The following is a 20,645-nucleotide window of genomic DNA, read 5'->3' as shown; positions in this document are numbered from 1 at the left end:
TATTTTTGCAAAATAACCTAAATTTCTAGCTTGTCTATAGCTCATGGCCCAGGATATCCATAGCTGGTAAGACACTTTCTAGCTTTTTCACATAGAAAAAAATATCAAAATTAATGGTTGAGGGGATTATGAGTCAGAACTGAGATATTTCCCATCATGAGTGCCATGAAGGTCTGGAGGAGAAAGATAATGCAATGCCCGCTGGGAGGAGGGGTGGTCTTTCTAGATTCAATTAACCATGCAGACATACAAGATGATCCCAGTCCTCAACTGACACCAGGCTACTCAGCAGAACTTAAGGTAGGAACCACAGCTTGCATCATCAGCTATCTCTCTTTTGTGGTAGTAGTTGTCTCGAAGTTGTCTATGCAGGTGTCTACAGAGCCACACAGGAACTATCCTCTTTGGCTGTCCATAAGCTGCGTATAGGAGCTGCCCTGACTTAGAAGCCCCAGGAGCCAAAATATCCTGTAAAAACTCCATATACACAACCTGCAGGGATCCTATAAGGAACATGCCAAAATACATGGTCACTACGCTCAGGGAAGCCCAGAGATAGGGCCTTCTAACAGGTATTTATAGTTCTCCCAGTTCACATGCAGTTTACCAATCAAGGATCATTCTTAAGTAAAAGGGATGTTGCAAGTAAGACAAAAGGCTTAATCAGAAAATCAATTGAAGGCCAAATTCTCATTAAAAACTGAAGGTTTTGTTGACCTTTTATTTGCCCAGAGATACTCAAGCTAATCAAAGCAATATAGTCAATAAGCTGGAAGCTATGAGACTACACATCCTTATCTTCCACCTTCACACCTACCCTAGAGCATATTAGTTGGTCAGAAATATTTTAGTACAAGTATGGGCCAATCCACTTAAAAAGCAGTATCTTCTGTTACTGACAAGAAAGAAAAGGTTTCAACCTTTAATGTCTTGAACCTCTCCTAGGTTGACAAGGATTCTAGAGAGACCTTCATCTCAAGCTGAAATATTGCAATATAGGCTAACTATCTCTTTCGTTGTATAGTTATCATAACTGGTTTAGTTTTCCCTAATGTTCTAATTCTGTTATCACTTCTCCCTTATTCTATCTCCCAAAGCCTCACCTCTAGAATAAAATTAGCGAAATAAGTCAGGCAGAGAAGGACAAATATCATATGTTTGCACGTATAGGAGGATTAGGAGGAACTTAACTGAGGACCATGGGGGAGAAGAAGGTGGGAAATGGGGGGGTAGGAGGGAGAGAGGCAAACCATGAGAGACTCTTGAATGCTGAGAAACAAACTGAGGACTGATGGATGTGGGGGGCAGGAGGTAGATGGGCATGGAGGAGGGCACTTGTGGGGATGAGCACTGGGTGTTATATGGAAACCAACTTGACAATAAACTATTTGTAAGAAAAAAACTAAAAATAAAAAATGAAAAAAATAGTTTGAAACTTACCTTAAAGCTTGCATACACTCACGATTGCCAAAGCATTTCCATCTTTGTGTAAAAAAAGATGTAATAATGCATATAAATTATTAAAAAAATTTATTCTTCAAACACCCATCTTAATATGTCAACTTGGACTTCTTTTTAGTGCAAACTCCAGGACCTATTGGTAAGTTGCTTATATACATAACAACTCATATATATCACTCAAATTCATAATAGCATAACATTTTTCTAATAATGATTAGAGTAGCTCATCTATAATCATCAGAAGAATATTCCAAAGCAAAGGTGCAACAGAGATAATCTGGGGGAGGACATAAGAAATGAGAAAGAAGACAAAAAAAATGACATGAGAGGAAAAAGATGGGGAAAAGCAGAGGGAAAGGTATACAATAAGATTTTACTTCACACACCTGTAGTAGTCAAGGCAAGAATGAAGTGGTTTTCCTTCCAGCTAAAACAGGGTTACTAGTATCCTAGAAGAAGATCTGATTTTTATGGAAAGGATATAGTCCAATAAAAAACATTTAACCCTGAAGATGGGAATTTGGTAATTCTGGGACATTATTTAACAGTTCCCGTTTGGAAAAAATTAATGGCATGTGTGTTTATCATGTTCAACAACCATAGTCATTTATGTTTGTTTCTATTTTTAGTGCAATATACTGGGCCCAATGGTGAGTCCCTTATCTATCTTTTTCCTCTGGTATTCTCTGATCTTCTACAGTGTATAGAGGGCTTGTCTCCAGTCCCAAATGTATCTATTACCATAAGGATAGTTTTTTAGACATGTTTTCATGCATCCCAGTTTCCACTTACTGAGAATTCTCCAGGATTATTTTTTAAAGAACAAAGTAAGAACGTTTCCCCAGTAATGGTCATAATGGCTTCTATGATAATACAGAATTTTGTAAAGTAAGAGAAATAAGGTTAGCTTTCCATTTCTGAAGTGCTTTGTAGTTCATAAAGGGCCTACTCAAAGACAACAGAGACAATATAAAGAAAATGAAAAAAAGGAAAACAAATTTCAAAAATAAATGTAAAAGAAGGATAAAACAATCAAATTTAAATAGACTGAGGTCTGATCAGTTTTCTTACCAATTTCCTGGGAAAGGTGTACCAGGGAATACTACTAAGGATCTAACCTACCCTGAGTTCTCCAATCTTCTCTTTCAATGCGTTTTTCCTCATGTCCTATCCTATCCACTTGCCCCAAATACCCAACACACGCGTGCGTACACACACACACACACACACACACAGCTTCAGGGAACAGGATATGACAGGAGGTGGGCTGCAGTTATAGGAACTGGCAGATGCATAAACCATAAGTGAAAGACAATAAAAGGTAAACTCATACTGTGACTAGCTAGGGCAAAAGGAGTGTCAAATTCTAGAATGTCAAAACAAATTGGGTCATTGGGATTTCTGAGTCTGGAAATTAAGTGATAGCATTCCAGAGTGTAAGCTAAACAAGAGGACATTATCAGAAGGCAAGTCAGATGTACTCAAGCATTCTTTCAAGTAGGTGAGCTCTTGTATCAGAAAATGAGCTGAGGCCTGGAGAGGAAGTCATGAATAAAAGAAAGATTTGGTTGATCTCTTGTGCCATGGAAGTTACAGTCCTATAAGTAATCTTGAGGAAAGAAACTCAAAACATGGAGAGGGCAGGCAGTCTCCCACACAATCATACTATGACCACTAAAACTGGATGCTGTCTGTTCTAAACACTGGTTCTAAATACCTTCCTGTTATAAATGAACATAAGCCATCATTTATCAACTATTCTAAATCAGGGCCTCCTTCCTCAGTACTCTTAATTATCACCAAGACTTACAGCCTTAGATGTTTTCCTAATTCTTATAAGGGAGAAACCATAAGCCAGCTCACCTCACTGAGGCTAAAGGAAGGGTCTCATCTGGCCTAAAGTCCCCAAATAACTACCATGTGCCCAAAAATCTATATGGGTACATGGATTCCCTTTCCCTTTTCTTTCCTGCATAATTCCCTCTCCCCTACGTGTAAACTCTTAAAACATACAGTAATAGATAAATGAAAATTATACTGCTACATTTATTCATTCTTAGCTTTCCCTTAAATTACAGACCATTTGGAGAAAATGAAAAATGCACAGATTACTTTTTTAATTAACAAAAATGAGCGCGTCAAATGGAAGTAGGAAAAAAGAAAGGAGTGAGAAGAAAATGTCAGATCAACTAAACAGTTAGGTAGGAAAAATAGATAAATGAAAATGACAAAAGTGCATAGAAGTACAAGTTTAAGACATTATAAACCCCTAGAAATTTCAAGCATTTACCACCCTAGAAAGAAATGGAATGGAAAGAACACAGCCACTCTCTTGCTCCAGACCAGCAGAAGCAAGCCTCAGGATGCAAAACAGAGGTAGGAGCTTAAGTCCAGACATCACAATGAGCTAACAGGCAGGTTTTAGAGCAGCTCCCTGCATTCTCTCTACAGTTACCGTTTTTAAGCCCATCATAGGAGATTTGAGTTCACTTAGTTCTACACTGATTTCTCTCTTTTCTTTCCCTTCCATTTTTCCAGCAGGTGAAACTTCAGAAATAACCAGTAAGTTCCATACCTGCTCCTATATATTAGTTGTCTTTGGCTTCTAATATAGGGTCTGCAATCCTTTGCTTCTGTCTTGTGGGAACAGACTTTCATGTTTCTCCATCACGTGCTTATTTCACTACCTAGCTGCAACCCTAACCAAGGAATGAACAAATTAAGGGGAATACAAACCCCCCTCAATAACCCAAAATATTATGAATAATATAAATGTGTAGACATAAAAATATCAGAGGAAACTATCTGAAGTTTATTGTGACTTGTCAACAAGGGAGGGAGGACATTTGTATGAAGTACGAATGTGTGAAAGCTTACACAGGAGAGCAGAAATAGGGAGAAGGAAAGTAAAAGCAGCACAGTTTAAATTACCAATCCCCTGTAGGATTTTAAGCAGCTACCAGTCACTGCAAAAGGGAAGAGATAAGTCATCTCCCTTTCCTGAAGCCTCTCAGACGAAGCAGGAGGCAGAATCCCACCAGGCATGATGGGAGCTGTGTTCCTCCAGCACTGTGCACCGGAATACCTATAGGGTTTGATACTCCCTCCGTGGGCATTTGATATTCCCTCTCAGAAAGCTAGCAAGGGAGCGAAATAAGTCAGGCAGAGAAGGACAAATACCATATGTTTGCACGTATAGAAGGATTAGGAGGAACTTGATGGAGTAACAAGGGGGAGAAGAAGGGGGGAAATGGTGGGGGAAAGGGAGAGAAGCAAACCATGAGAGACTTTTGAATGATGACAAAAACTGAGGACTGATGGATGTGGGGGGGAGGGGGGATGGGCATGGAGGAGGGCACTTGTGGGGATGAGCACTGAGTGTTATGTGGAAACTAATTTGACAATAAACTATTAGAAAAAAAAAAAGAAAGCTAGCAAGAAAACTAATTTCAGCATTCTTTCCTCACTTAATTTTCTCTTTGTTTTTCAGCTACAGGATCGTCTTGTAAGTCTCCTTTCATGATGGATCTCAATTACCTCCAGCAGTGTCTAACAGATCTACATGAACGAAAATGTATTCATCCACACTGGGATCATAAGAGTTTAAAGCTCCTATTTCTTTGACCCCTATTTTTCCATTACTCAGAATTCCACTAGGTTATTAACAGGTTTCTAAAATGTTCACTGAGTCACATGTTTCTCTAGGGCTCTAAAGACTGTCAGGGACCCTCTATACAGAAGTAGAAAAAATGAACAGGAAAAACAAAGTTACAAATAATATTTCTGTTTACCAGCTGGGTCACCTATTCAAGCAATTAGTAAGTTGTGTATCTGTTTCTTTGCTGTGCACTCATCAAAGTCCAGTGATATATATTGAAGCTTCAGTTCCAGTATAGGAACTTTACAGTATAGGAACTTCAAACTCTTATTTTCTTAGCTTTTGCTTCTCCATTAGCCAGAATTCCACCAGCTGATTTTAAGTTTCTGGAAAGTTCAGATACCTCTGATCAGAAAATCTTTTCAAGCAGTTATATCACTAGAAAATTTACCAATAGAAAAAAATGAATAGGACAGTAAATGAGGAGGGTGCAGTAAGAAATATTTCTGCTTATTTTGCAGTGGAACCAACTCCTCACACAAATAGTAAGTCTTATGTATTCATTTAATTATCTGTCACAGGACTCGATTGGTTTCTAGTGAGGTCCAATATCTGGACATGTTGATATGCAAAGGGCCTGAGGTAACTCTTGCTGTCTCATTATCAAAGTCCCTCTGGGTTATTAATGATGTACTAGAAAGTTCTAACACTACTGATTTATATAAATATAAAGAAGAAAGTAAAAAGTTTTGCTTCGCTATAAAGACCAACAAGTTGCAATCTACAGAAAAGGAAAAAATGAAGGAAGAGAAATCGTTTTTCATTTGGATCTATTTCCCCACCCAGTCTCTTTTTCTACGTTTGAAGTCCAAGATATCCAGGGGAAATTTCTCTGGCCATTTTGGATTTTAGAAGCTTGAAGATGCTATTTCTTTGACATCCTATATTCATATTACCAATAATTCATCTTTTTAATAACTTTATGGAAAAAATCAAGTTCTACTGATTTACATAAAAAAAAATAAAGATCAGAGGGTAACATTTCCCAGAAGTTAAAAGTGACATGTTATAAGGAACTTCACAAATCGAAAAACTGAATGAGGAAGAAAAGAAAAGGAAATAATTTTCTCTGTTCTATTTTCCAGCTGGATCAGTTCCACCTGCCCTCAGTAAGTCTTTCCATGTTTTCTCCACTATGGGGTCCTATAACCTCTTTCTCTGACAATTGTAGGCATTTCCGGGTATGGGTACATACTTCCTAAACTACTTGTCTTCCCATGGCCAAATTCCATGATTGTTAATGCTTTTTGGAAAGTTCAAATCCTGCTGATTTATATTAAAAGTAAATGACGACCAAAGAGTATATTGTCCCTATTGTTAAAATGACCTAGTGAGCAAGAACTCTCTTACAGAGAGGAAAAAAAATCATGGGAAAGAAAAGGCTTATAAAGATACTTCTCTGTCTTTCAGCTGGTCCACCACCTTCAGTGCGCAGCGGTAAGTTCAGTCTGTTCTTTTACTGTTTTCTGTTGTTGTTCTTTATGAGCCCTATGGACCTGGAACTGCCCTACTCATTTCTAATTCCTGTGCAGCCACCTAAGATGCATAGCTCTCACCTTCCTGTGCTTTCTGCTCATCCTGTGAAGTAAACTTACATTTACTTAATTTCAAGCATATGTTTACTTTGCATCTCCTCAGTGATAAGAAGTTCATAGGTGATTTAACTATTACATGATATTCTATTTAATCCTTGTGGTAAATCAACTGATCTCTTTGTAATGGCTACGAAACTGAACTCACATACTTGCCCAAGAACACGCTCACTGAACCATAGTTTGAACCAAGAGTTGTGTGACTACCAAACTTCACCACACAAATATGCTTCCCTAAAAAGACACTTGTTCCTTTCAAACAATTATTCACTGATATCTAATTTGGTTTTTTTGTTTTTTTGTTTGTTTGTTTGTTTGCCCTGGCACCAATAAGGATTATATCTGTTTGTCTACTATGGTTCTCTGTTTAGTCATCTTCAAAGTCTAAGGGACTTTGTTCGGTTAAAGTGATTTGAGTTTCTCATTGCTCTTGCTTCCTTATTACCCAGCTTCCCCCTATACTATAGATAATTTAAGAAAATACTGACTTGACAATAAACTATTTGTAAAAAAAAAATACTGATTAAAAGAAAAGAAGTTAAATAGAATTTGTTGACAACAACAAAAACCTGAAAAATATTAAAAACCCTGAAAAAAATTAGCAGAGGTAGGCAAAATATTTGAGAGACAGACAGGAAGTCCAAAAGGATGTTTAAATGGAGAGAGATTTTTGAGTGTTCCCTCCAAGTATGTTTTTTTCGTATGCCTACCCATGTCCTCCCCTCAGAGACACCAGTGGAGTATATTAGATAATACTATGTTTTCTCTACTTAAGAAAAATTAATGGATTTCTTTTTGCTTATTTTTTAGTGATTTCACAAAGAACCTCAAGTAAGTTCTTTACTTCTCAGCCTGTCAAATGTGAGAACTTTTCCAAGCACAGATATTATATTTTTAAACTGAACAAAGAATTGATTCATGTTTCTCATATTTTTTGCTTTCACATTACCCACAGGTCTCCCAATTAGAACTGCAAGACAATTTTTTTTCATTTATAGCTGTAGGAGTTCCCATTACTTCAGTTTTTAACTCAATTTCCCAGGAAACAGATGCCAACAGTGATTCAATATTTAAATCAGATCAAGTACTGGCAACAAGTTGATATTTAACATAGAAGCCACCGGAACACTATGTCCTAAGTTCTATTATTCAAATCTGGTCCTCATATCTATGTTAAAAGTGATTTTTACATAATACCAATATCCCTTGGGATTCCTAAGATTGAAATTAAATCACATTAATATTAAAACCTGTCAAGTTCCTGTCAAGACTAAAACTCAGATGCCAACAGAGCCCCGGCAGATAATGTAAATGAACAGGTGAAGAACGCCACCTGGGAACAGTAGAAAGATCATGTACAGTCTAAAGAGGGTAGTTGTCGCTCAGCTCCAGCCAATTTCTCCACCCAAGAACACATATCTAGAGTTGCCAAGACATCTCACTTAATCCAGATTTTAGATAAAATTTCCCAATTTTTAAAACATGATAGACATCTAGATTACTCTAACAGATAACAAACTTGCTTATATACCCCTCTACTTCCATCTAAACACATTCTGGTTGTAGTTTTACAATGATGCTTGAAAAATTTCAGTAATGTCAGGACATGAGGATTGGTATTAGAGGAGGGAAAATTGGAGCTGTTAACACAGACATTCTACACATTCTTTCTGAGTCCTAAGCAAGGAGGCTGCCAGCTAAACAGTCTCACTGAGAGATGAAAATACGGAGTCCACAGACTTAATGGTGCAGACCCAAGGATGAGGTTGGAAACCTCAAATGTCCATGTCTGAGAACAGGCCCCACAACTGGGAACACTTGAGTTCAGCAGAAGGGATTATTAGTTTTGCAGCTAGAAATTATAATCTGGCAGCTAAATTGAAATAGTTTAGTGTCTTTTGTCACAGAAAGGGTAGGAGTTAAGAGAGTTTTAAAATCCAAACCTGAGGGGTTGGGAGGAGGAAAATATGTATGACAAAGCACTAAAGGATATACCACCTTTTTTCTGGATGTCCTGGTCTTGGCTGTTATGTGTTTTTATTATTAAAAGTACACAGCAGAACTTAAACATAAAAAGAGGCCCTAGAGGGTAGAATGACTTCCAAGGGGGCAGAAACTGAATAGGAATACACTGTAAGGAGAAACTAACATTAAATTCTTGGCAAGAAAGGTGAGGGGCTGAGGGAACAGAAATAGCAGCTTCACTTCAGAAATAGAGCTAGAATTTCAACACTTGCTCTGAGATGGCAGCCAAAGTCTCAGGATCCAGCATGGTGAGAACTGGAATGGACACTCCCTGAGCAGAGCTGGGAGCAGAAAATACCTACCTGTCCAAGGAAAAGAACCAAAATATTTCCACGTCTCTACCCTGGCCATGAAAACAGAGCCACTCACACAGGACCAGACCTAAATGTGCTCAGGGCTCAGAGCCCTACTGGAAGTGTGTCTTCCATGCAGTACAGGAATCCCAAGCCAAAACAACTGAGATCTGCTTTGGTGATACTATATCCTTTCCTATCCTATACTACAGTATACTATACTGCAGTATACTATACTGCAGTATACTATACTATACTATACTATACTATACTATACTATACTGAAGGCAATAGTAACCATGAAATTCCTCACAGGAAGGGAACCACAACAGAATATTCACAGGACAAAACATCCACAAAGATAATTCTCAAGGAATAAGAGAGTACCAAAGAATTATGAAATGCACAAGGAAATCCAGCATCACATGAGCGACACTTCATAAGCCCCAACAAACTGGAGAATTCCAACCCAAAGAATTATGCAATAATATGAAGAGGACTAAAATATTAAACTTTTAATCTTCAAAGATATTAATGCATTCAACAGAAATATATTGTGTGCCTAGTCTAACTCAGGCATTATCCTAGACACCAAGAATATAACAGTGAAAATGACAAAGACCCTGCACTCAAGAAGCTTACATCCTGAAATAAAAACAGGAATATTATAATAAATAAATATATAATCACTTTCAGATAAATGCCATAAGAGATATAAGCAGGGTAACAGAAGAGACTACAGAAATGGTTACAGAGGTGTGAAAGATTGCTCCAGGCAAAAGAATAAGGATATAGGGTCTGCTGTATGGATGAATATTCTAGCCCAGACAGATGAAAAGAAATAGGAAGGATGGCTGAAGATGAGGTTGGAGAAATAGGGGCCACATATAGAGGCCTTGCAGTCCTTGGTTAAAAAGGCAGCTTTTGTTTGGTTATAATTTTATAGGAGCTCTCTGACTTCTACATGGAGGATTAACTGGAGTGGGAGTCACAAGGGCAGGGAGCGCAAGAGAAGCAGGAAAAGCAGTTAGGAGGACGGACACTAAAGAACGACCAGTTACATGTGAGTGTGGCAAGAAGTACAGGGATCAAGAGGAGATGGGGAGGTCTTCAGATTCCATGGATTTTTAGGGTATAGCCAACAGATTCTGCTGTTAGATTGAATGTCAATTTAAATGGAAAGGAATCAAGGGTTAGTCTCAGGTTTGGAGCGAAAGCCTATTTACTCAGGTAAGATGAGAAGGGCAGGTTTAGAGGAGGAATTCTTGAGTTCAGTTTTGTATTGTTAAGTTTGAGACACCTTAGAAATCTATGACTAGTTTATTGAAAGTCTGGACTCAGTAGGCCATGGGGATGTTCTTTGACACATATCTCTTCCCTATCCATTAGCTTTTGAGGTAGAACACATAATTTGCCAGTCACTTTAAATTATTAAAAACCTTTAGGTCACTCCTCTTAAAATACTCTATTCTCTTAGCAGTCAATCTTAGACCTACTGATTCAGAATAGGGAGGAAATACAATTTGCTTCTCCTTCCTGTCCACCTATCTGATTATAGTCCCACTGAGCTGGGGGTAGGAAGATGAATTTCACTTAATTAAGCATGCAATTTTCCTCCTCTGTTACTTGCAGTCCTTTTCTCTGAGGACATGAGTCTGACTGCCCTTCAATGTCATTTAGGGTAGGCCTTCAAATGTCTTGTAGAATACATGTTGAGTTCTTTGAACGAATCTGCCAGAGCTTGCCTAGTTCTGAGGACTCTATTGCACAGTCCCTGATGTCAGTGTTGACTCCAGTCTGGCCTAATACTGAGCCCCTCAGCTCCCTCCCCACAGTGTACCTCATAGTCTGTTACTACTGTCACCAAATAGGCACAAACTTATGCTGGGTAAGGTACCAGCATAAAATCTTATATAGATTTGGAAGAAAAGTGACATTTGGTACAGGAGAACTAACTGGGCATCATTTGTTAAGGCCTGAGAGCCAGCACCTCTGCATTGCACAACTCCAGGAAACCCTCCTTATCATGTCTGAGAATGCGGATCCCAGAGCTGTGCATTTCTCTTCATGAGGGCTCGTCTGGCTTCAGCCAGGTCAGGAGGGAGACGGGAGGTTATAACTTTTCTCAAGTTTTTGATACTAGTTGTCAATTTGGGGATAATAGGAAAAGTCCCACTCAGCATCCTGTTCCCCATCCAAGCATGCACTATGTATCAAAAAGTATACGTACATTTTTTAAATTTGTTTTTAATATTTATTTGCTAGAGACAGTGAGACAGAGAAAGAGAGAGACACAGAGAGAGAGAGAGCATGAGCAGGGGAGAGGCAGAGAGAGAGGGAGACAGAATCCAAGCAGTTTCTGTGCTGTCAGCACAAAGCCTAATATGGAGCTTGAACCTATGAACCATGAAATCATGACCTGAGCTGAAGTTGGATATTCAACCAACTGAGCCACCCAGGCACCCTGAATATGTAAGCTAAAAAAGTCTATTGCTAATACAATATATATGCCAGACACACCTTCTGAACCCATAAGGAATAGTAAAAGGAACAAACAAATCCTGGTTAATCTCAAAAAAAAAAAAAAAAAAAAAAAAGGCACAAAAAAGAAAAAATACAAAAACAAGTGTGTTTTTTTAATGAGGTGGGAGAAAAATATCCATATGTGTTCCTTAATATAATACAATAAATAAAATAATTGAGATACACATTTAAAATGGAACTACCAAAGAGCCTAAAGAGCCACTGGGAAAGAACAACAAAGCTAGAGGCATCCCACTTCTGGGTTTCAAACTGTATTACAAAGCTATAGCAATCAAAACAGTATGGTATTGGCATAAAAACAGAAACACATTATCAGTGGAACAGAGTAGAGAGCCCAAAAGTAAACCCATGGATATATGATCAATTTACAACAAAAAAGCCACAGATATACAAAGACAACTTCTCCATAAATGGTGTTGGGAAAACTAGATAAATACATGCAAAAGAATGAAATTGGACCATAACTTACAACCATACACAAAAACCAACTCAAATGGAATAAGGAATTAAATTTAAGACCCTACACCATAAAACGCCTAAAGGAAAACATAGTGGGTAAGCTCCTTGGCATTAGCCTTTGCAATGAATTTTTGGATTTGACACCAAAAGCGAATGCAAGAATAAATAAGTGAGATTATATCAAACAAAAAAGCTTCTGCACACCAAAGGAATCCTTCAACAAAATATAAAGGTAACATACCAAACGAGAAAATATTTGCAAATCATATATGATAAGGGGTTAATATCCAAATTATATAAAGAAAACATACAACTCAATACCAAAAAAAACCCAAAACAAAAGCAGTCTGGCTTTAAAAAGGACAGAGAAACTGAATATACATCTTTCCAAGAAAGACATCCAAATGGTCAACAGGTACATGAAAAATCGTTCAACACAACTTATTATCAAGGAAATGCAAATCAAAACCACAATGAGATGTCACTCACACTGTTTAGAAGGGTTACTATCAAAAAGACAAGAGATAACAAATGTTGGCAATGATGTGGAGAAAAGGGAACCCTGTGCATTGTTGGTGGCAATATAAATTGGTTGAGCAACTATGGAAGAGTATAAAGGTTTCTCAAAAAATTAAAAATGAACTACCATATGATCTAGTAATCCCACATCTGAATATATTTTCAAAGGAAATAAAAATAAGATATCAAAAGGATATCTGTATTCCCATGTTCACTATAGCATTTCTCACAGTAGACAAGATATAGAAACAGTCTACATGTTTATCAATATATATGAATCAATTAAGAAAATATTGTACATATACACACACACACATAATGAAATATTATTCAGCCACGAGAAAGAAGGAAATTAGCTGTTAGTAGTAACATTAATGGACTTTGACGGCATTATGCTAAGTGAAATAAGATAGAAAAAGACAATATTATATGGTACTACTTATATCTGGAATCTTTGAAAAAATCAAATTCATAGAAACAGAGAGCAGAAAAGTGGTTTCCAGGGGTGTAGGAGTGGGGAAAATATGGAGAAGTAGGTAAAAGGGTAAGCACTTTCAGCTATAAAATGAATAAGTTCTAAGGATCTAATGTAGGACATGGTGACTATAGTTAATAACACCGCATTATGTAACCGAAATTGTATAACTGAAATTTGCTGAGAATAGCATTTAAATCTTAAATATTCTTCCTAAAAATCATATGCATAATTGAGGTGCTGGATGTGTAATTAAATAGATGGGAGAAAACCTTACACAACAAATGTACATCATATCATCACAATGTACACTTTAAATATGTTACATATTTTACTTGTCAGTTACACCTCAATAAAGCTGAAAGAATAAAAAAGAAAAAAATCCCCAGAGTAGAACAAAATAATAAAATCAAAATAAAATATTAAGAAACTAATCAAAATTGTTTATTTTGTTGAGAAAACTTAAACAGGAAAAACACAAATGTAGGGGAAAAAAGGAAATTATCTACATACACAATATATATTTTAAAATCATAAAAGAATGCACTAAAAAACTCTATGAGAATACATTAAAAACAAAATTACCAATTTAAAAAATATATATGAATTACCAAAACTGACTCAAAGAAATATAAAACCCAAAAATTGTCCTAAATTGGAAAATAAAATGAACATTGAGTCAAAAGAACACTTCCACCTAAAAAGCCCCAGACAAGATAGTTTTACAGGGACGGATTGCCAAACTTTCAAGGAACAGATGATTCTTATATTTGGAACTGTTCCAAAGAATACAAAAGAAATGAAACCTACTTCAACTCACTTTATGATGTTTCTTGATTTCAAGGTAATGCAAAGATTGTAAGAAAAAAAAGTGCATAGACATATTTTCCTTAGAAACACAGCTACAAATTTCCTAAATAAACAGTGCAATGTTACATTGATCATAAACACAGTGATACTGTATTTATTTTTAATCCCTCATAACTATGATAGAAATTATAGAAAAATTATCATTAAATTCACTAAATTCATAGATAAAAGAAAATGTATGATCATTTATAAAAATAAAGAAAAATTATTTTATAAAATTCAACACAGAATGCTAATCAGATTCTTATTAGCAAGAAATAAAAACTTTCTGAAAAGGGAATAGATAAGAACTTCCTTAATCTAACAAAGGAGATTTATTCCTTTATGATTCTTAAGAATTCTAAAAAACAAGTGGTGCCTGGGTGGCTCAGTTGGTTAAGCATCTGACTCTTGATTTTGGCTTAGGTCATGATCTCCTGGTTCATTGGATCAAGCCCCACATCCGGCTCTGTGCTAGCCTGCTTGGGTTTCTCTCTTTCCCTCTCCCTCTCTCTGTCCCATTCCTGCTCTCTCTCTCTCTCTCTCAAAATAAATAAATATATAACAAAAGAATTCTAAAAAACAAAATTTTAGAAGCATTACCACTTGAGTCAAGATCAAGAACAAGATGACTACTACCAATTATACCAGCCTGTGCAATAAAATAAAAGCAAGAGATATAAAGACACAAAGAGAAGGGAGAAACTCATCATTATTTTCAGATTATGATTATTTGCATAAAAACTACAAAAAATGAACAAACAACTAATACTTAATATGATGTCAGCAAAATTGTTAGATAACAAAACAGCAAACAAAACTTAAAACATTGTTTATGCCAGCAATAGCAATTTAGAAAATAGAATTTAAAAACAAAATTATACCATTCACCAAAGAAGCAAAATTTACAAATCTCCTAAAAATAAACTTCCAAAAAATGTGTTGTCTTACAGAGAGAGCATGACAAATACTGAGAAAGCAAACTGAACCCCTTGTTTTTTAACCTAGCCAGGTCAGCCATTTTGCCTGAGCACTTGACATTACACAAGATGGAAAAATTTCGTATCCTGAGATAAACTAAGAGAGAAATATGGGGAGGTAAGACAGGTAGGGGATGGGAAAGAAGAAGGAAGCAAGGAAGAAGGAAGAAAGAGAGGGACAGAAGAGAGGCCATCCATCCACCTGGTCTTGTCTCCTCTTAAATAGCTCAGTTTAGCACTAAAACCTAAAATAAAACTTTAAGCCCATTTGCTATTGCTACCTCCCTAATGGAAATAATTTTGGTGCTTACTTTAACGAGGTTTATATATATAGATGTGTAGTGACCTTTGTTAATATATAATTATAATGCAGAATTCATTTATTTGCTAATGATAACAATGAGAAAACTGACTACAACTTTGTAGATTGTTCCCCTTATATTCTCCTTATATATGTCTTTTATTATGTGAGCCAGTTCTTCTAAATCAAGCCTCCCTCCAAGCATTGCAACTTGAGATAGAAAGAAAGAAAGAAAGAAAGAAAGAAAGAAAGAAAGAAAGAAAGAAAGAAAGAAGAAAGAAAAATGAAGAAAAAGAATATAAGAAGAAAAAGAAAAAAAGGAAGAAAGAAAGAAAGAAAAAGAAGGAAAGGAAAGGAAAGGAAAGGAAAGGAAAGGAAAGGAAAGGAAAGGAGGGAGGGAAGGAAGGAAGGAAGGAAGGAAGGAAGGAAGGAAGGAAGGAAGGAAGGAAGGAAGAGGGAGGAAGGAAGGAAGAGGGAGGAAGGAAGGAAGGAAGAAAGAGAGAAAGGTATTTCTCAGTGTTCACTTTGCGTCTAGCTTTTGACAATACCTTTAAAAAACATAATATGAGACCTGAATAAATAGATAAACTATTTTCAAAGATAGGGAAATTCAACAACATATAAATGTCAATTCTCTCCCCAACTAATTTATAATTCAATAAATTCAATTAAAATCACCAGCAGGATTTTTTGTGGATCTTGACAAATCCATTCTATAATTCATATAAAAGAGAAAAAAAATCCAAGAATAAATAACATATTTATAAACATGAAGTTCCCAAGAGGGAAAGCTCACCCTAGGTATTTCATTTGATTATCAAGTCATTTAAAACACTATAGGGACTGAATGCATGTGGTCTTAGCATAGGAATAAACTAATCAGTGGGGGTATACTTACCAGTGGGGATAAAGGAGAGTGACATCAGTAAAATGGCAGCAATGAAATTTCTAGCACTTGTCTGCTTCAGAAACATCAATCTGAAAAATTATCCACACATGATAATACCTTCACAAAAGCCAAGGATTCCAGATGAGGGACTACAGCACCTGGGTAAAGCACAGAAATAAGACCCACTGAAAGGAAGGAGAGATAGATTCACATTACTCATATCACCCCTCTCCCATGCACAGGTGACCCAGCACAGAAGGGGACATCTATGGGAGGATAGTCCTTAAGTCCACACACTAATCAACTCCTGTGGCATCAAGCTCCTGATAAACTCCCATGAATCAGACTCCCCACATACTCCAGCTCTGGTGAGCTCCTGTGGTCTGAGACTCCAGGACAGCCTTATCACTTGGCCATTTCCCTGCGACCCCAGATGCCATACCACCTCCCATGAAACCAGGCTGCAGGCCCATCCCTATACTGGACTAACATCCACGGACTCACATGTTAGGCATAACTCAATGGTTACCAATGCCTGATTAGTAGTTGTGGACACAGGATCTAGATTGGCCCATGCTGACCCAGGTCACAGTCCCTTCATCACAGACTCAAGGACCAGGCTCAGGCTTGCTCCCACAGACCCAGGTACCAGGCTGGTCTCCATGTACCTCAAAACAGGCCTACCTACCTGCTGACCAGGAACCAGACCTACTTGCCTAAAAACCGTAGCAGCAAGCCTGCTCATGGCACCACAAGTGGGCCTACCAAGAATCTCTTAACGGCCTGAATTGTGGTGAGTTTTGCTGCCAAATCCAGTCTGTAAAGTCTAGAAGTGATGCCTACTCCCTCAAATACATGAACACCAGCAAAAGTTCAAAACAATCATGAATTATCAATAAAACATGACTCCAACAAAGGAAACTAATAAGAATCCAACAACTGACCCTAAAGAAATGATGATGTATGTCCTATTTGACAAAACATTTAGTTTAACCATCTTAAAGAAATTCAGTGGACTATAAAATAGACAACTAACTGAAAATAGGAAAACAATGCATAAACAAAATAAGAAATTCAACAAAGAAACAGAAACCATTAAAAAAAAAAACCTTAGAGCTGAAGAAAAAATTGAACTGAAGAATTCAATAGAGAGGCTCCATAAGAATTCAGCCAGGTATAAGAAAGAATAGTTAACTAAAAGGTCATTTGGAATCATCCAGTCAGAGGAGGAAAAAAAGAAAAAGAAAACTAGTGAAGAAAGCTCACATGAATTACGGGACACAAAAGAAATAATCTGCACATTCTTGGAGTCCCAGGAAAAGAGGGGACTTATTTAAGAGGGGAGCTTATTTAAAGAAATAATGACATAAAACTTATTTAAAGAAATAATGACATAAACTTCCCAATATGGGAAGAAATTTGGAAATCCAAATTCATGAAGCTAATTAGTCACCTCAAAATTTCAACCCAAAACATTCTTGTCCAAGGCACATTAATTACAGCTATCTAAAATCAATACTAAGAATTTTATTTAATTTTAAACTATGATGGCTTTATTTTTTTAAGTTTATTTATTTATTTTTGAGAGAGAGCGCAAGGGAGGGACAGAGAGAGAGAGTAGAGGGAGAATCCCAAGCAGGATATGCATCACCAGCACAAAGCCTGATGTGGGGCTCAAACCCATGAACTGTGAGATTGTGACCTGAGCCAGTTGGATGCTCAATTGGCTGAACCACCTAGGCGTCCCAATACCAAGAATTTTAAAAGCAGCGAGAGGAAAAAATGGAAGGAACCCTCACAAGGCTTTCAATTAGTTTCTCAGCAGAAATCTTTCAGGCGAGAAGAGTAGATTGCTATATTCAAAGTGCTGAAAGAAAAACATTGCAAGCCAGAATGCTTTACACAGCAAAGTTGTCTTTTAAGAATGAAGAAGAAAGGGGTGCCTGGGTGGCTCAGTCAGTTAAGCGTCCCACTTCGGTTCAGGTCATGATCTCACGGTTCCTGGGTTCTAGCCCCACGTCAGGCTCTGTGCTGACAGCCAGCTCAGAGCCTGGAGCCTGTTTAAGATTCTGTATCTCCCTCTCTCTTTGACCCTCCCCTGCTCAAGCTGTCTCTTTCTCTCTCAGAAATAAATGAAACATTAAAAAAACTTTTTTTAAAAAAGGAATGAAGAAGAAAGACTTTCTTAAACAAAAACGAAGGAGTTCATCACCACTATACCTGAGTTATAAGAAATTCTCAAAGGAATCCTTCGAGATGAAATGAAATGCTACTTATTAGTAATTTTAAAATATAAGACCTCCTGGTAAAGTTAAACATATAGCCAAGTTCAGAATATTCTATTACTATATATAGTGGTGTGTTAATCACTTAAATCTAGTATAAAGGTTGAAAAGACAAAAGTACTAACATAACTATAGCTACAATAATTTTTTATGGATATGCAATAGGAGGAGTAAATTATGATATCAAAAACAAAAAAAAAGCCAAAAAAACACAACAAAATGGCATTAGTAAATTCTTACCTATCAATATTTACCCTAAATATTATTATATTAAATTCTTCAATATAGAGGCAGAAATGATTTTTAAAAAACCCCAAGCATATGCTACTTACAAGAAACTCACTTCATCTTTAAGGATACACGTAGGCTTACAGTGAAGATGGCAAAAGATACTACATGCATGAGGAAATCAAAAGAGAACAAAGGCTATAACAAGAGACAAAGAAGTTCATTATATAATTACAAAGTGATCAATTCTTCAAAATGATATAACAATTTTAAATATATATGCACCCAACTTTGGAGCAGCTAAATATATTAAGCAAATACTAACAGATATGAAGGGAGAAATAGACAATAATACTGTAATAGTAGGGGATTCAATACCTCACTTTCAAAGTGGAAAGATCATACACAGACTAAAAATCAATAAGGAAACACTGGATTTGAAATATATTAGACCAATGAACCTAACAGACATATACAAAACATTTCACCCAACAACTGAATAAACATTATTCTCAAGTACACCCATATTTTCAAGATATATAGATCATATCTTAGGTCACAATATAAGGCTTAGCAAATACAGAAGACTGAAATCATATCAAATACCTTTTCCAACCAAAATGTTATGACAGTAGAAATCAATACTAGGAGGAAACCAAGAAAATTCACAAATGTGTGGACATTAAATAACAGGCTGCTGAACAATCTGTGGGTCACAGAAGAAATCAAAAGGCAAATCAAAAAATATTGTAAGACAAAAAGTAGAAAAACAACATACCTAAATTTATGAAATGCAGCAAAAGCAGTTCTCAGGGAGAAGTCTTATAATGAAAAACACCTATGTTAAGAAAACCCACAAACAATCTAACTTTACACCTCAAGGAATTACAGAAAGAACAGACTGAGCCAAACTTAGCAGAAGGGAAGAAACAATAAAGATAAGATCAGAAATAAGTGAAATAGAGACCAGAAAAATAAGAGAGAAGATCAACGAAATGAAGAGCTGTTTTTTTGAAAAGATAAACAAAATTGACAAACTATTAGCTAGAGTTAAGTGAAAAAGAGAATACTCAAATAACACCAGAAATGAAAAAGGAGCCATTACAACTGAAACCACAGAAATACAAACATCATTAAAAACTACTATGAATACTTATATGCCAACAACTGGATAACCTAGAAGAGATGGATGTTACTAGAATACAACCCACCAGGATTGAATCAGGAAGTAATAAAATTTAAACAGACCAACAGTATGTAAGGAAACAGTAATCAAAACCTCCCAACAAATAAATGCTTCATTGGTGAATTACATCAAACACTTAAAAAGAGGTGACATTAATCGCTCTCAAATTCTTCCCCAAAAGATGAAGTGGAGGAATATTCTCAAATTTTATGAGGCCAGCATTAACCTCATGACAAAGCCAAATAAAGACACTACAGTAAAAGAAAACTACAAACCAATATCCCTGATAAAAAGATGCAAAAAATCTAAACAAAATACTAGGAAACCAAATTCAACATCACACTTACAAGATCATACACCATGATAAAGTAGGATTTACCCCTAGGATATAAGGATGGCTCAACACATACAAATCAATAAATGTGATCCATCACATTAATAGAATGAAAGATAAAAATCACATGATCATCTCAAGAGATGTAAAATAAAAAAAAAGTATTTGATGAAATTCACCATCCTTTCATAATAAAAATTCTCAGCAAATTAGATGTAGAAGAAATATACCTCAACATTATAAAAGTCATACATGAAAAACCGCAACTAATGTCATACTCTATAGTAAAAGGTTGAAAGCTTTCCCTCTAATCAGGAATAGGTCAAGCATGCCCACTCTCACCACTCCTATTCAATGTAGTGCTGGAAGTCCTGGCCAGAGCAATTAGCTAATGATAAGAAATTAAAGGAATTCAAATTAGAAAGGAGGAAGCAAAACCGTCTCTGTATGCACATGATATGATTTTATATTCAGAAAACCTTCGAGACTCCACCAAAAATCTGTTAAAACTAATAAATTCAGTAAAATTGCTGGATACAAAATCTATACACAAAATCAGTTGCATTT

The 20,645-nt window shown here is 36.3% G+C and overlaps 1 protein-coding gene across 1 annotated transcript in view; it reads left to right on the top strand.

The window, feature by feature from the left end:
- Positions 1–20,645, top strand: part of TSBP1 (testis expressed basic protein 1) — a gene marked incomplete at its 3' end in the record, with an annotated part of 103,132 nt that overhangs the window by 39,509 nt on the left and 42,978 nt on the right. The window contains exons 18-25 of the mRNA XM_039223893.1: positions 1,580–1,600; positions 2,091–2,111; positions 4,000–4,023; positions 4,952–4,966; positions 5,581–5,604; positions 6,205–6,228; positions 6,530–6,556; positions 7,522–7,542. Coding sequence (XP_039079824.1) covers positions 1,580–1,600; positions 2,091–2,111; positions 4,000–4,023; positions 4,952–4,966; positions 5,581–5,604; positions 6,205–6,228; positions 6,530–6,556; positions 7,522–7,542 — 177 coding nt within the window. The remainder of the gene's footprint in view (positions 1–1,579; positions 1,601–2,090; positions 2,112–3,999; positions 4,024–4,951; positions 4,967–5,580; positions 5,605–6,204; positions 6,229–6,529; positions 6,557–7,521; positions 7,543–20,645) is intronic.

The sequence above is a fragment of the Hyaena hyaena genome, unplaced genomic scaffold (genome assembly GCF_003009895.1).
Source record: "Hyaena hyaena isolate Hyena2069 unplaced genomic scaffold, ASM300989v1 scaffold_1493, whole genome shotgun sequence".
NCBI lineage: Eukaryota > Metazoa > Chordata > Mammalia > Carnivora > Hyaenidae > Hyaena > Hyaena hyaena.
The sequence above is the reverse complement of the archived record's forward strand: the minus strand, read 5'-3'. Positions and strand labels throughout refer to the sequence as shown.